Source organism: Nuphar pumila, chromosome 1 (genome assembly GCF_984573655.1).
Source record: "Nuphar pumila chromosome 1, dmNupPumi1.hap1.1, whole genome shotgun sequence".
Taxonomy (NCBI): domain Eukaryota; kingdom Viridiplantae; phylum Streptophyta; class Magnoliopsida; order Nymphaeales; family Nymphaeaceae; genus Nuphar; species Nuphar pumila.
The window spans coordinates 20153290-20171784 of record NC_143249.1 but is presented as its reverse complement, the minus strand read 5'-3'; the positions used below and the strand labels follow the sequence as shown (position 1 = coordinate 20171784).

At 35.3% G+C, this 18495-nt stretch overlaps 1 protein-coding gene across 1 annotated transcript in view; it reads left to right on the top strand.

Moving 5' to 3' along the window:
* LOC149848263 (receptor homology region, transmembrane domain- and RING domain-containing protein 2-like) overlaps positions 1-13530 on the top strand; it is a 44717-nt gene extending 31187 nt beyond the window's left edge. Inside the window, exon 5 of the mRNA XM_090010877.1 lies at positions 12672-13530. Within this exon, the coding sequence (XP_089867003.1) occupies positions 12672-13276 (605 nt within the window). The 3' untranslated portion in view covers positions 13277-13530. The remainder of the gene's footprint in view (positions 1-12671) is intronic.
* The last annotated feature ends 4965 nt before the right edge of the window (positions 13531-18495 follow it).

Below are 18495 nucleotides of genomic sequence, written 5' to 3'. Positions count from 1 at the left end.
ATTTATTTTTATATTGTTCTTGTAGGATTGTGATAGAGCAAACCAAATCATTTATTTCATTTCATTTTCAAATGAATAATAACATCAGAGTTTAATGACATGTTCTAATAAATAAAAAGGAAACCAAAATATCCCGAGAACAGTAAATCCAAAGTCTCGATCGAAGCCTCATCCCACAGTCGCCCATAACTTTATTCTTCACCTGAAAAATGATAAATTTATAGGACTTAGACTACAACTGTCTAAGTAGGAATTACTGTAATTTTTTTTGCAGGTATATCATGTGTCAAGTATGTGATGTGGGTGCCATTTGTGATTTTCAGCATATACATGATTAAATAAAAAAACTACACAACAACAATAACATGTATATCATTTAATCTAACAACCACAACATTAACATGGATAACGTTTAGCTACATAGCAATATGATTCAAATATCTCACATGTTACAATTTCTAAAGCATGCTAAAAGTACAAAAGTATATTCTGAAAGAGTTATGAAGCTATAAATCTAGCAATTTACTCCGTGTGATACCTAAAATGTTCTAATTAATGTTTATCTTTATTTATCTCGCATGTACACGAGGGCTGAATCACCCATAACGAAAGAGAACATTTGGGGGTTTATTATTCATGAGTGTGTTATTAACCCGAACGTTCTAACCAAAACTGTAAATCCTAAGGCTAAAACCAAAGGCTAAAACCAAAACATGATGCATCCCTAACTTCTGCAGAAGAACAAAGAGCTATCACCTAGGACACATTGGTAGTCCGAGTCCCCCCAACTCCGAGGACTGGGGACCAACGAGTCACTTTAGCTCGAAACAGTTAAACACATGTCCTCGGAGTTTTGTACCACTTACCCTCTCCAAGGTAAGCCCGAATCTGAGTGGGTTAATCTTTTTATTTATTTAAATTACCCAAAGTAAAGGGGCATTTCCCCAACTACCTCCTACTACCATAGTAGTAGATTCCCAACCTTAGCCATTTTATTAAGGTATAAAACATCATATTTTTTTTATATTGATTGCACAAACCCACTCAGAGTGCTCCGGTACCTTTAAACCAGTCAAGCACGATTGTCACGGTACATTTAAACCAGTCAGACCCACAATATTTAACTTTAAGTTTCTCACCAGTTTTATTGTCATTGTGCACAAGTGAACAACCCAAGTACCTGCATCGGGTATTGAACCCATATTGCCCATTAGGCAGGGTTTCCCAAACGACCCATTCAGAACACGTGGTAATGTAACCATGGAATCATAACCCAAACATGTCATAACTTGAGCATTCCAATATGAGAGTCCATTATATTTTCACAAAAAGAAAACTAATCAGAACATACTTAATGCTTTGCATTCAGCCATGCCCATACACAGTTCTTGACCCCCGAAAAACAATAGCATTTTAGCAATCTGTGTGAAACACAATAGCATGCAATTGTGCTTTAAACAATTTACGCAGGACCTGATCATGTTACAAGGGATTCTAGATTTCATTTCATCTAATTTGCAAACTAGATTTTTCACGTAACATGTCACCTAAACCGCAACTCGATTACAGGTTTACATTCGAGAACACACCCTTCAGAGCATACATTCGACAACCAGTAGATCAATCTAATATGTACTGGCAAAATTTCAATGTTCCAACATATAAGAGCAATCTTGTCTTAAATAACCTATTGGCACACATTCAATGGCTGTAATAGCACTATGAAGATCATCCAAATGTAGAACACAAGCACATGATGTTTGTATTAGTATGTAAAAAGAAATAACATTTAAGTACAACAAATCTATGTAGAATCACAACATTTACTGCTTATTTCATTTGCAGGAAATAAGATTTACAACTTATATCAATACTATAGAACACGACACATGTTGGTATTCATATGTAGGAAGAATAACCATTCAAAGTATGTTAGAATACAGAACTCGACACATATTGCTGGTATTCATATGCAGGAATTAAGTAACAGATCATACAAGTAATGACTTGACGTTGCAAATAATACAGAAAAACAATCTAGCCCAATAAAAAAAAACATGCAGACTACTAATTCTTTCTTTTTTTTTTGAAGGAAAGGAAGCAATAGTTCATATGTGGGCGAGAATATCTTTTATGCATTGACATGCACATACACAACACATATTTGCATGATACCTTGAGATCACAAAAAAAAAATTGTTTAACCTAAACAACCAAATTCTTATACTAGTGTTCCATAACATTTATAATTCAATAAGTGCACAGAGTGTACTGAGAAGCAAAATATAAGTCATACGATGATGTTAATGTTACTGTAAAGGATGAAACATCTTAGATTTAAGGTTTGGTTTGAATAAGAAACTTATATTCACGTAACTTTACAACTTATCATTGATAGAGGCAGCACTTCTAAAATTCAGGGAATACTAATAGGACCATCACATCATAAACTACCAGATGGATACCAAAAGAAAACTGAAATAAAACTATAATATGAACTGCATTACTGTTCATGGGTTTAAGTCTACAAGTATTCACGTGTACGCGATTCACATTTTTTTTTTCTATAGTTCATAACATGAATCAAAACCCTTCTGTCAGGAAAATCCAAAATCCCCAAAATTGCAGATTTGGGATTTCTGATTCCCTGCCTCCATTCACTCGGATTTTCATAGCTGCCGAAATCGACTCGGTTGCAGAAATCGAAAGGTACCCCCAAATCTCTCTTTCATTGAGTATTTTCGGCAACCACAAAACCAGAATCGAAAACCCTCAAAATAACAATTCGGGTTGCCATTCACGGAACCCACACACACATCTCTTGACAGATGGGAACCCTAAAGAAGAAAAACAGGAAATCCTACCTGTTCTGGCACTCTAAAGGTGGCTTGTCATGAGGCGATGGTCGCCGGTTCCGATGGCCCTACCGCTTGTGATGACGGAAGGAAAGGTGGCTGCTGCGGGTGGAGGGTCGCCGGCGACATCGGCTGTTGATGGTCGGGTTGGAGAGAGAGAGAGAGAGAGAGAGAGAGAGAGAGAGAGAGGATTTGTAGGAGGGTGGCCCCCGAAACAGAAGGGTCGTTACCCCCACCCTGGCGGCTGCGCTACCCCTTTCCCCCAGCCCCTTTCGCTTGCTGTGTTAGGGTTCAGAAATGAGCCCTAACGCAGTTTTATCGAGTACGAGTTCTGTTTTTTTACTTAACGCACTAGGTGTGTGCGAAGCGTGGATCGATCGGGTCTGTGACCTGTGATCCAGCCGCTGTTTGGATCCATGACTCAATGGCTGTTTGGGTTTGCAGGTTGGATCCATATGGGTCCAGCTGTGGATCCAAATATATTTTATTGTTATATTATTTATTATTTTATTTTTCTAATACATGTGTATGATATTATATATATATATATATATATATATATATATATATATATATATATATATATATATATATATATATATATATATATATATATATATATGGACCCCCAATTGATAGGGATCCTGGTTTCGAAAATTTTCTCTTTATTACATGATTGAAACTATGGATCCAAATGATGTAATTTGGATCCAAACCTTCAGTAGATGAATATGGCTCCAAAATAAACTATTATGGATCCTATATAAAGTTTTCCCCCTTTAAGATCTAATTATAAATTCGCAGATCCACATAATAAGTTTTGGATCCAATATCAAATCTAACCATGATATCGAAGTTCCAATATCAAGGATCCGAACCAAAAATTAAAATTCTACTATTAGGTATTTATTTGGATCTAATTATCGAACATCCAAATAGTATTTTAAGGATCCGACATCAAAGATCCGAACAGGACATCCAAGATCCAATTAGATATAAAAATTAAAACTATGAAAGTATCCTTGTAGTAGCTTCTGAATATGAAATTTACTTTTATTTATCTCATAAAATTCACGGTTATTACAGTATGCTATGCCTCCTTTGTGAGATTGTATTTGACCCAATAGTGGTCTTTGTGAGTTTGTGATCTCTTGTAGCCCTTAGTGGCATTCTGATGTAATTGTTATTCACTTCATTTCAGCACTATAGCATCTATTAGAAAATGACCTATCTTTCAAATGTATGTTAAATATGCATTTCTTAATTAAACCCTTAATGAAGAAGTCTATGTAGAACCTTCGCCCAGGTTAGTCACACAAAAAAGTTCTTCGTTTGCGAAAGACTTTGTATTGTCTAAAACAATCCCTTAATGCTTGATACGATCACTTTAGTAATGCAATGGTTTAACTAAGCTTTAAATCTTGTTATATTGATACTGTTGTAATGTCGTGTATTTTTACACTTAGTTAAATTAGAGATTTCTGAAAATTTGGCTATAAAAGAAAAATGAGTAAATGCTCGATATTAGGAATAGGTTCTTTGAGTCTGGGCTTGACCCAGGTCTCATCGACAAAGTCTAAACGAGCCAATTAAAAGGTAATAAAAAGATTTATTTTTAACCTTTAAATTCAAGCGAAATTTGAGTGAAATTTGGGTTAAATTCAGGCAAATTTCGGAGTATATATCGTTGTGTGCGCCTTAGAATTCTGAGTCCAACAATATTTTACTTTTCTAAATTGGGGCTACGGTTGGCCCGAAAATCATAATTTTTCAAAAAAGGCCTGCCTCAACGGGTCGGGTTAGGATTTGGATCGGATTGGATTGAATCCATATGACCCAAATTAATATGGATCTGGATGTCAGAAATATCAACCTGCAAGAGTTAAAGCTGAGGTAAAGAGAGAAGAGTGAGAAGAGAGGAATTTTGCTTTTGTTGCATCCCTCTAAAATTTTGCTTGAATTTAATTTATGTTTTTTTACTTATTTGAATTATTAGAGGGACTCGTATGCAGGATGTATGATTCTGACACCCTACTTTTTGTATTTCTTACAGCTTCTGAGACCTAGTGATGAGACAATTGTTTTGGTTAGTTACGAGGGCTACACGACTGCTTGACAATTTTTACTTTGGACATAGTGGCTCTACTTTTGGGCTTATTTTTATTCATGTATTTACTGTTCTTAGACTTTATGATTTGAATTAATAAAGTTAAATTGGTTTTGTTGATGGTAGTGTAAGATCCCTTGTGGTTGTCGTTATTACTGTAAGACTCATGGTCTCTGGGATTGTTTCCATAATTGTTTAAAAAAAATTTCCTTTTCTACGCGTATGAGTTGGGGTCGTTACAACTGCATTCTTTGTTAAGTCTTTTGATGCAGATATAGTCATTTTACTCTTCTATGTGGACGATATGATTATCACTGGATGTGATAAAAAGGGAGTTTGTCATATCAAAGATGTTCTAAAAATAACTTTGATATGATAAATCTTGGTTTCCTTCAATATTTTCTATGAATTGAAGTAGCTTATTCACCTTGTAGATATTGTCTCAGACTAAGTATGCAACCTAGATAATAGAAAGATCAAGTTTTATTGATGAAAAAAGAGTTGATTCGCTAGAGGTTATCAATGCAAAAATGAAGAAAAATGATAAGGAACCTCCAAAAGATCCAACTCCATACTACCAAATGATTAAGGCCTTAACTTATTTTTTTATTACTCGTTCTGATATTGTATATGCTATTCATATTGCTAGTCAATTTCAACATTGCTATTCATATTGCTAGTCAATTTCAACATTGCTATTCATATTGCTAGTCAATTTCAACATTCTCTCACTACAGTACATATGAGTGTTGTAATAGAGATAGTTAGATATATTAAAGATACAATTAATCATGGCTTATTTTTATCATCTTTATCCCTATTAAATGTTATCACATTTTCTAACTCAGATTGAGGAGGAGATGTGAATGCTCGTTGCTTAACCACCGATTTTTGTATTTTTATATTTTTGTAGGTGATTCCTTGATATCTTGAAAATGCAAAAAGCAGCAAAAGGTGTCCCTATCCTCTACAAAAGCCTGATATCGTGTCATGGTTACTACAACTTATGAATTAGTGTGGTTGAGACAACTACTTGAAGAATTGAGAGTCCGCACAATGGAACCCTCAAGATTATGCTGCCACAACAACATTACATTTTATCAAGTAATCATACATTTCTTGAGCGTACAAAGCATATTGAAATGGATTGCCACTATATCCGAGAAGAAATCCTGAAACAGATTATCACTCTTCCATATGTACCATCCAAGTATCAACTGGTGGATTTCTTCAGGCTTTTTCATCTCCTAGATTTCACTTCCTTCTAGGAAAACTCTCGTTGTCAACTCGTGAGTTTGAGGGGGGTGTTAGAATATATATATATATATATATATATATATATTCATCTTTGTAATGGGTTGTAAGATCGTGTATTTTTGGTACTTAGACATTTCTTGAGATTTCGAAAATTGGTCCAAGTCTGGGGGAAAATCGTTTGAGGTTCGATTTTTTAGATCAATGTCTTAGAGTCTAGGTTTGACCCAGGTCTCATCGACAAGGTCGAGGCGAGCCAATCAAAACGTGGTAAAGAGTTTTAAATTCGACCTTTAAATACAAGCAAAATTCGGGATAATTTCGGATGAAATTCGAATGTTTATATGCGTATTATACCGTTGGATGCGTCTCGGAATTATGAGCGCTACAATACTTTATTTTCTTTGATTTGGGCTACGGTTGGCCCAAAGATCGTGTTTTTGCAAATAGGGAGCAATTTGGATCTTGGATCCGAATTTGGATCGGATCCGGATCCAATTCCATGCCCAACATGTTTAACAACTTTAAATTCAGTTAGGGGGCTTTAATTTGAGGTTATTTTCATATAAAAAGTCTCCCTGGTCAATATGACCAATTTTGGAAGCTTTTAAATATTTAAGAATTTATAATTTTTAAAAAATAAATAAATAAATTTATTAATTTTTATTAATTTCGGGATAGAGGTTAAACCAAATTAGGGTTAAGCCTCTTGTTTAACCAAATGGGAGGCTAGAGGTTTCCAAATGAATAAAAAAGTCAAAAAGTCAACAAAAGGGGAGTTTAAAAAAAATTGGAAACTCCCATAAAAGAGAGAGTCCCATATTTGGGAACTCTCTCTAGAGAGTATTCAGGAAATAGGGGGGGGCGGCAGCCCTTCTCCCTCACATTAGTTAAAGAAAAACAAAATCACAAGGAAAAGAGAGAAAGAATGGAAGAGAAAGAGATAGAAGAAGGTTGGAGGCCTTGTGCTCAGCCAAGCTCCCTTCCACAGCCCCTTTTCGCGTTTTTCTCTCAAGGTACGGGTATTTTCTTATGTGAAACGTTTGAGAAATCGGGTAGAGGTAGGATTTCCATGCATGTTTTGATGGAAATCCATGGCAAATCAGTGGATCTACTAATCCACTATGTTATATTGATATTTTTCCTTGTTTTTCATTTTTTTTTTCAAAAAGAAATCCATGGCACGATCGATGATGTATGGGTGTCGGCTGACAGACCAGCCGAAGTCAAGCCGTGAACCCTCGTTGTTGGCCCAGCCGAGTGATCGGCTGGGTATGATCCCTTTATTTCAAAAAAAAAAATCTTTTTATTCACGTTGGTGGCTGTTGGCTGGCTGGCAGCCAGCCGAGTAGCACTCGGCTGACTGCCAGCATGCTGGCAGGTGCGCCAGGCCCAGCACCCAGTCGGCTGGGTGCTAGGCGAGCCTATGACAGGGCCATAGCCGGCCCAGCTGACCCAGTTGGCTGGGTGCTGGCCTGTGGTACAGGTGATACAAAAAAAAAAAAGGGAAATCTGAATAGCCCTTGACAAAAATTGTGACTGGAAAAAAAACTTGTTAGGTACCCACTTTCTTTGGGCTGTTTTAGTGCTGATAAAACGTTGTTATAAAACTGGGTGTGTGTGGGTTGTACTGATGCTGTAATAGGGATATAAGCAGCTTGAATGCGTGTTGGTACACGTGCATTAGATTAACTATGTTCGAAATGGTCAGTCCTACTCACAATGCTAATTTTATGTTTGATAGATTGATATATTTGCTCATGCCTGAGATTTATCAGTTCTATCCCTGTAGCATATATATATATATATAAAATTGGTAATTTATGCATAAGCCACATATGAAGGCTACCTGAAATCGTGGACTCTGGATAATGATATGTTCATGATCAGTCGGTCCTTGTGCTTTCAAATATGATTTTTCTTCTTGGTACCGGCTCATGGTATTATGCAAACTATGTTTTTCTTTCATGCAAGCCCATGTAGTTTCAGCATAATCGGTGGATATGTTAGTCGGCTGGACGGGTTGGCAGGCCCAGTCGGTAGGACTGATTTGACCAGTCAGCCGGTAGGTTGCCCGGTCCGGGTTGACAAGCCCCACCAACTATTCTAGCATATGCAGAAACTTACACTTTTGATAGGAGGCGCAAAATTTTATCTTAGTATGCATTGTCCTAGTTACGCAATCATGAATGTGATCATGTGTTGTCGTGTAACTGCCAGGTCACCGATATTTTGTAATTAACGTAAGCATGTACACTTAATGAGAATGTGTAATTTATGTGCACACTCACACACTCGAAGGAGGTATGCATTGGCAGAGTACAAGTATGTGATGTAAGGAATACGCATGACAAAGATGCTTATGATTTAAGCAATGACATGCTTATGATTGATTTCATTTTGCATGGGTGCACGTGCATTGGTACTTTAGTCCGATGTCATGAATAACACAACTTTGGTTTCTGATATGTGATGCATCGATGGCTTAAATGGATCATCACCGGCGTGGAGAGCCGTGGACTTGATTGCTTTCATATATATTTAATTGCATCAATTATATCACACATGTTGGTATTGCACACTACTACACTGTTCTTATTGTCCTCACGGGTTGAAGCCCCGTAAGGGTTCTCGCAGGGGTGGATGCGAGCTTTTACCTTTATTTTTGCATATCGTGTTGCAAAACTTTAAGAATTGAATTTTATAAAAAGATAATAATTAAGAACAATGTAATGTACGTTCTGGGATCTCCCATCTGGAGAATGAGGATCCTAGAGTTCTGGTCTTGGGAAGACTGTGAGGATACAAAAACTCCGTGAGCTTTATTTTTGTCTCCTGAATTGAGGTCCCTTCTCCTGGCCACGGTTTTAGGGAGAGTCCGCCACTTGACTTGGGGGTGGTGTGTTTTGACACAACTGTTGTTTTGGTACCAAGAAAGTGACACTTGTAGGCGTGGGGTGTCCTTGGTGTCCCTGACATTCGATGTGGAGGTCTAATGTTCCGATGAATGATGTTGTTTCCTGATATCGGTCGAGGGCTAAGTTTGAAAGAAAAATTTAAATGAAAGATAATAAAGTGTTCATGCATTGCACATAAATCATGCATTTTTCTGCTATGCATTAGAACATGCATATTTTACTTATTCTTTTAATCATTACATGATGGTGAGTGTATGTTATTTACTCTCTAATGCATGCTGAAAGTCTTGTTTACTCAGTTTTTGCTATATGCTACTCTTTAATGTTTTCCTTCATACTTAGCACTTATAGTTGTTGCATGATTTTTTTTTTAAATGCTATAAATTGTCATACTTGCATTTTTCTCAAATTATTGCATGATATCTTATCTTAACCCTTTGTCTCACTTGTTTCACTAAGAAGTAGTTGTGCTCAGGATTTCAATTCTGACACCCTACTTTATTGGTTTTTCAAAGGGACAGGTGATCAGTGAAGTTGACAGCTACTGGGAGGGCACGAGAGTCACACTTGGTTCTTGACAGCTTCACTAGCAGATAGAGTGACTCTTTCTTTTTTGTTATTTTAGTTTGCTGTTTCTTTCAGTTCTTTTGTTTCAGTTAGTTGTTATTTTATTTTCCGTTGAATAGAACATTGTCTCTAGAGTTTGATTTTGATTCATAAATAAAGAGGTTTGCTTTGGTTCTTGTGGATGATAAATGTAAGTCCCTTTGTGGTGTTTAGGTATCCAATTAGAATTAGAACTGTGAGGACCCCGGGTCTCTGAGAAGTTTTTTGCAATTGTTTGAAACGAAAGAAAAAATCGCATTTTCAAGGGGTATGAGTTGGGGTCGTTACAAGTTTGGTATCAGAGCCATCACCTAAACTTAAATGTGTGATTTTATAATTTTAATGCCATATGAAATGATGTATGATATGATGCTTTGATTGTATACATGCTTATGCCCATGTTGATGGCTATCGACCCTGAGAGTGGTTAATTGTATTGATGCATATATCACAATATTTTCACTGGATATGATACCTGTTAAGGAACTGTTCCCAAAAGATTCTCTGTGAGGGTGTGCATGACCAGATCAGGTAATCCAGCTAAAGCGGTAAGTCTCTATAAGGAAGTGCATTGTCCAAGAGTGGGTAGCCCGTGAAGACGGTATATTCTTATGAGGAAGTGCATTGTCCAAGACCAGGCTGGCCATCCGTCTAAGGCGGTAACTCCTTATGAGGTTGTACATTTTCCAGAGCAGGTGATCCGACGTGGATTTTGTAAATATTTATTATGAATAAATGAAATGTTATGATGAATTGTGTTGATCTTCTGAGTTGATTGAGATAGTCAGTTATGAATCTATAGATATGATTTTTCTATTATAGCATGATTATATATTGAGCTCAGATATGATAATTAGATCCTTATTGATTTTAGATCTTGATATGAGGTTATGATTGTGATGCTTATGTTAGCGTATAGGTGAATGACACATCACGTTTTCAAATAACTAGTTTTGACTTATTAGGTGAATGATACATCACGCCTACATAGTTTCATTGTAAATGATTGCCTGAGTAAATATATCATACCTATGTATCATGATTGATGTGTATCATGAATATCTAACTAAATTACTTACAAGGTATGTGCGTGTGTTTCACGTTGGAATGATCAAATGTGATTTGACTTATTGTTTATAAGAATTATGAATGCATATGAAAATGATGCAATGATCTGAATGTCTTCGATGCATATATATATATATATATATATATATATATATATATATATATATATATATTTTTTTTTTATACGATGACTTGTATGACTTGAATGCATATAGATTATGCTTTATTACATGAGTTAAGGTTGAATAGAATATTAAGTGATGAAATGCTTTTAAATGCTTTATGTTCGAATGCTTGAAATGAATGACTCATAGGATGTTCCCTTGTCTATCACTTGACGATGGATGAATAATATATCTTTACCTTTAAATGCTTGATATGTTTTCTTTAAGTTTGAGTTTGAGTTGCTTTACCAGACTTTAGCGAGTCTGACCCCGTTTTATGGGGGACAAGTAATGCAGGTAAAGTATGATTAGTAGTTAGAGCGAATGGCTGATCGAGCTGCATCCTCGATGGTCCACTCTTACCTTGCGATCTTGGTATTCATGATCTTTTCGTTTTAAGTACTTGATCATGTAGAGACTGAAGTATTGTTTTCATACTCTGATTTGAAATAAAATTAAAACTCTTCATATTTCAGTCTTATATTGTACGTAGTTTGAAATGTGTATGTTCCGTACATTTTGATTTGATTGTTATCTTTAGTATAACTGCGCCCAAAGTCTTAACCGTTTTTAAAAATCGTTTCCGCATTATAAGATCTGTTTTACTTATACTTATAAAAAAAATTGGTCTCGAAATTTCAATATTTGAACTATAATTAAGGTTAAAATTTTTGGGGCGTTACACGGGCATACCCTCTAGAGGTATTTCTGTAATTTTCCCATGTAATAGGAATCTGTCCACTAGAGATAGATTTGTTTTTTATATTTATTTATTTTTATTTTTATGCTTTAAGGTTTTTAGGATTTGGACAAGGGCATTTTTGTCCTTGGCCATGTAGCCGTTGGGAGCTCCCCAATGGCTGCAAGTCCTCTCTCTCTTTCTCATGTACTCTATAAAAGGGGTCTTTTGCCTCTTGTTCTTTTATGCATTTTTTGTGCATTTAATCTTAAATAAAGATTATATTTTTTATCTTTTGTGTGTTAGCCCTACGAGTCTGTGTATTTTGCCTATAAGTGGCTTTTGTGATTGTGCGCTTTGTAGCTCTTTAGTAGCATTGTATTTGTGCACACCTTGTTTCATTATAAATTGTGGACCATTGATCTAGATAGTGTCTTTATCATGCCAATCAAAATTAAATGACCCATCTAAAATTGAAATTTAAACTGAAAATCGTGGATTAAAAAATGGCAAATATTACATCTATTTATATTAGTTGATTTTTTTCCATTTTACTGGTCCCATTGTTTTGCCATGTAGAGATAGATTGTTTAGATATGGAAAACATTTATCTACTAATAATAAACAAGCAGAAGGCATGAAAATAAATTTTGTATGGAGTTTTTTTGTGACCATCTATATATTCTCCAATAACTAAAGCTCAAAGTGCCTGCTTTCAACAAATTCGTTCCCAAAAGGTATTTACATTGATAGAATTAGGATGTCTGCCTGTTGGCATTCCTATATTGATGAAAAAGAAAAGGAACAAATTGAAGGCCCTGCCTCCAAACCATTGTGGAGTTTGCAGTGCATGATTATATATCTGGATAGTGGTGCTTATGGCAATCTTGGATTAATTACAAATGCTGTTAATTGACAAAACACAAGGATAATAATTGTTCTTCTGTTCTCTGTAAAGTGGCTATTTTTGTCTCATAATCAGGGGGAGTTAATTATTTCTAATCTTTGGCGCTTTGGCAGAGTTTCATGCTGTGTGTGTGGATTCTTGGCTTACAATCTGGAGAACATTTTGCCCAGTGTGCAAGCATGATGCAAGAACAAGCACGAACAATCCTCCGGCTTCTGAGTGCACACCTTTGCTTTCCCCGCCAGTGTCTGTTTCTGCATCTCCATCTTCCTCTTCTGTACTGTCGTGCTCCCACTCGTTGCTAACAGCCTCACCAGCTATACGAATAACTCAGGCTTCATACCATTCTCCAGCTACTTCTCAGAATCAGTCCCTTGCAAGTACTCCCAACATCCCGCACTCACTTAGGTCTTACAGTAACACTCCAGCTATACATTTCAGTCGTAGTTCTGCAGATCTGCAAACTTTAGCATTCCAAAGATCTCGTGCTTGTCATCTTCCTTCACCTCATAGTTTTGGTTCACCTTATTTTTTTTCTCCTGCTGGTTCAACACATGGTTCCTCTTATCTTCCTGGCTTGAGCAATGCGTCTCCACTCTATCTTGTACCTCAACTTTATGGAGGTTCATCAAGTAGGCAGCCATGCCTGTTGCACCATAGTGAATCGAGTTCAAGCATCTCTACATTGGCTTCTGCTCAATCTCTTCCTGGTTGCTGATTGTGCATCACTCATTGCTAGCTGAAGCGTGAAACCTCGTGCATCGCGTATTGGAATTGAATATTTATGAGGATGTCTTCTTGTGGCTTTTATAAGACGCCTGTGAGGGAAGTACGCTGTTCGTTGCAGAGATCACTTGGGAATTCGGAATGGCATAGGCAGTTTGTGATCTACTTTTCCTCTTTGTTTTTGGTCATGTTGGTATGGTTGTTGTAATTGTAATTTTTCATTCATATTAATATAGTTTTTTTTAATGGAAATCACCTGTTCAAGCACGCTGAACTTGGGAATCTTGATGGGGCAAATTCAATTGGCAACATTATTTTTCAGCAGAATTCAAAATGCACTCAAGTTTTGAAATTTTTCAAAAACGCACCCAACCTTTGTTACGGTTAACCTTTAAAATTTATTAATTGTTTTTTTCTTGCAAAGTTCTCTCTCTCTCTCTCTCTTGATAGACAAGGTGGGGTTAGGCAGACCCTTACCTGTTAACTAAACAAGCCAAAATAAAATTTGGATATCTAAAAACTGTTCTGATATCGATCCGGGGGTTTATCTTTCCAAAATTGAAGAGGACTTAACACAGCTAGTCTGGTTAAATCTCTAATCACCCAATTACAAAACTTTGGCATTCTATTAACTAGGAACCGTTGGAACAAGCTCCTCCTGAAACAAATCTTGTTGTCCATGACCCTTCCATTGATTGTTGAGAGTGAAGACAACATCATCTGGGAGATTCTATGACCAACTTGCTGAAGGATCAATATTACCGAGTCAACAGGGGATTGAGATTGGTTCGGAAATGGCTTGCTTCAAAGGGGGGTCGGTGAGTAATCCCTCCAATTTATAAAAGAGGGGAGTTTACCTCTCTTTGGATAGCCGTTTACCCTAGCAATCTATTACATTGTTTCACTTGAAGCTTATCCAGAATGAAGAGGTCATTCTGGATAAAGCCTTGATCCAGGGCAGTTTCATCCGTTAAAGAAAGAGTGGGCCCTCCACGTTACCGTTGCTAGCATTATCAATATGCTTGTAAAATTTCCCCCCAACAATTCCATTCTCTAAAGGTAATTTGATGATACTCATGGAGCCAACCTGCGGCAAGATAAAAACCTGAAGAGTTACTTGCTGTAAATCTTAATGACCGTATAGAGGATAATAAATGAGGAGACTCAGGTAACAAAACGCACATCTGCTGACAACATTGAAATCAAGTTTCATTAGCTTTTCATGAGTTAAAAGTCTTCCAAAAATTGCCACTCGCAATGTTGATGCAGCTCTCGAAAAAGAAACTTTTACACCAAATAAGTAGTATATCTGAACATGGTACCAAGATCTCTATCAATTTGCCATGCAGACTTAATTGAAAAATGCCTACTACAAATGATAACAACTTGTTGGTCAATGTTCAAACACATGCAATAAAATTTCATGGATCTTGTCTGGAAGTTGTATATGAGGACTAGAGGTATCAAAGATTTCAGCCACATTTACATGAATAAGATAGTGTTAGAGCCAATTGGATGAGGTCAGAGATGTATAAAGGAAATATGACCTACTCATTGATCAAATCAGAACTCCACAACTGTTCCATTTCCAACGCTCCATTTGGCCCATTTCATAATTATATGCATTCTCTATTTATATTTAATTTTCTCATAATCCATATACAATAGGTTTAGGTAAAGATTGGTTTGGGTGTCAGATCAAAGATGGGTTTACGAACAATATATGTATAGAACTTTTTGGGTCAAGTATGAAACAATTTTGGTCACATAATGAGTTGGGTATAAATTGCATAAAACCATTAGGGTCGAGAATAAAAGCCATGTTGGGTTTAATTGGTTTCTAGTTTATATTTTTCATATTCAGAACAAATGATTGTATTGTACGACAAAGCTGACACATTTTTTGAAATATCCCATAATTTTCAAAATTAGTCCCATATTCACAAAAATTTGACTTATTTATGATCATTTTACCCTTTGCACAAGCATCCACGTGATATATCGATACACTCTTTAAGTATTGCAAACTCTCACTAAAAGGTAGATTCACATGTTTTTTTTCATACTTCACTAAATCTGCATAACCAAATATACATACTTCCTATAACTGAAACCTATCGTAACTTCATAAATATTTTACTAAATTCGTATATATAATACAACGTTCACATAACTAAATTTGTTAGTTTTCTGTAACTAAAACTTGTTGTAACTGCACAAATATTGATCAAATTTGCATATATAGTATAAAGTTAGCATAACTGAAATTCTCTATTGTCTCTACATTAAACATCTATTTCCTTAATAGGCTTGAACAACTGTATGCCTTCTGCGTGCTTGAGCCCAATGTTTGCGACATTGATATTGTTCACTGTTTGAGACAGTTGAATGCTTGTCAAAGAGCTGAGCTCAATAGATGGTGTATGAGATATATGCACATTCTTCACACGATTCTCATCATTTCGTTCATCAACTGGCAGTTGCATATAACTTTTAACTCTTTCTTGTTTAGCTTCCAAACAACTGTTTATTCTTTATCTTTGTGAGCAAATAGGTAAATATTACCACTAAATAATATCGATTCTATATCATCATCATCCAACACATCTATCTATATATGTTAGATATCTACATTCAAAAAACAACTACATAGGAGGATCATTGGCTATTCTACATATTTAGTTTTATGAGACATCAAAATTATAAAATCTTTATAGCTATAATTTTTTAAAATCATTGTAGATATGCAAGTATGATGATCAATGCTACAATAGTATATTTTAACTCTTTTAGAAGTCATCATTAACTGCCTACACCAACCACACAACATTTCATTCATCAAATGAAAATAACATGAGAGTAAAAGTAATCCATATATACTTCATACATTCAACTAACATAACTACCTACAACAACTACTATGAAAACCAACTACCTACAATAACCCCCCAACTCTTATTCAATGCTTGTACATATTAAACCCTAGCCCCATTACACCAATACAAAATACTAAATATTAACTAAAGGTCAAACAAATAAATATAAATATTCTATAACATATATATATATATATATATATATATATATATATATATATATATATATATATATATATATATATGAAAAAACCTTAAACATATTAAACCTTAAATGGTAAATCTGATGACAAGTATTAAATAACACAAGAAAACATACAGAAAACACACACAACAATAATGAAACATAAATACACATTGAGCTATTAAATACTCATATCTATAAACAAAAAAAATGTTAGAATAAATAAAATAATATTCATATAAATATCGTTTGTATGAAACTCACCTTTTGACTTAATCGGGAAAGTCTATGCGAAGAATACCGCAACCTCATCATAATGCATCAAAAAAATTTCCCGTAAGGGAGAGGAATGAGGGTTCTAAAAAAAAATGTTAAGTTTTTTTTTTCAAAAACAAACTAGAAAAGGAAAAAAATGATTAAAAATGACTTTACATTATCGGTGTCAACGGGTCGAGTTTGGTTCGGACCCAGGTAAAACTAGACTTGGGCCCGATTTTTTAGAATAGTATCGGGTTCAAAACCAAGCCTAATTGGGTCCACTATAAGAGAAACCATACCCAGACTCGATAAGAACTACATGAACCAAACTCGATAAAACAATATTTTTTATCATTTCTACATTTAAAAAATGTGGGTCTTAATTAGAACTCGGGTTAGGCCAGGGTCTGATATAAAATTTCACAAACTATACCTAGATCCATGTATTAATCGAACCTTCGGGTGCAAACATGAGTCTTATTATTTATCACCATACCCGAACCCTATAAGGTTTGGTCTAGGTAAACCAGACCCGTTGACACTCCTACTTTATATATGATTCAACAAGCATGCAAATATAGAAAAATTTACACCCAAAAAATTTGCACATATCACCCCGTATTTGGGATCTCCTTGAAGATCCACACAGTTCTATGCGAACTTTGTTCTATATTTATGAGTTTAGTGAAATATTTGTGAATATATGACATGTTTCAGTTACATGAAGTTCATGAATTTTGTTATGCAGACTTTGTAATATCTATGTAAAATTAGTAATTTTTTTGTGAAATTATGACAAGTTTCAGTTACAAGAAGTTCACAAATTTGGTTATGCGAATTTCGTATTATATATGTGAATTTAGTGAGATATTTGAGAAGTTACAACAAGTTTTAATTACAAAAATATCGAACTTTTTTTTTACAGAGAAAGTTGGGGTTAGGTAGATCCCTACTAGTTATACAACCACACCATCAGGATTCGAACTTGTGATGTCCCAACACAAGGTAACATGCACTAGCTGCTCCTGCTAAACAAGTAGAGTGGAGCCCCCATTGGTAGAAAGATCACAAATTTGCTTTTGCAAATTTCGTACTATATATGCAAAGTTACAACATGTGTCAATTATAGAAAGTTCTCAAATTTAGTTATGTGAACTTTATATTATACATACGAATTTAACAGAATATTTGCAAAGTTATGACATATTTAAGTTTCAAAAAGTTTGCATATTTGGTTATTCAAACTTTGTACAATATATGTAAATTTAGTGAAATATTTGTAAAGTTACGATAAGTTTATGTTACAGGAACTTCACATATTTAGTTATGCGAACTTGGTACTATATAAGAATTTAGTGAAATATTTGAGAAGTTTCGATATGATTTGGTTACAAGTTTGCAAAATTATTTATGGATTTTGTGAGGTACACAAAAAAAAATGTGCAAAACTATTTTTTAATGAGAGTTTGCCATACTTGGAGAGCATGTTAATATATCACCTAAACTTTAAGAGGTTAGTGACGGGTAAAATGGTTGTAAAGAAGTTGGATATTTAATTTTCAAAATCATGGGGCGTTTCAAAAAACATGTGATTTTAGGGATGATTTTCCGTTTTTTAAAGGATTCTAAATTTTAGACGTGACCGAACCCACGGGTGGTTCAAAATCCGGCCCGTTCGGGACAAGATTAACAATCGCCATATCGTATCCTTAATTGCATCCATGCAACAACTGACTTCTCCTCGGGACTCGTAAAAACATCGACCCTTTTGATTTCTTGGATATCTTTTCCACATTGAAAAAATCGTTCCTGCTAAACTATAAATCATGCCTAAAAGTCTTTCCGTATGAGCGACGGGGGAGCCCGCGAATTATATTCGGAGAGAGTGAGAGA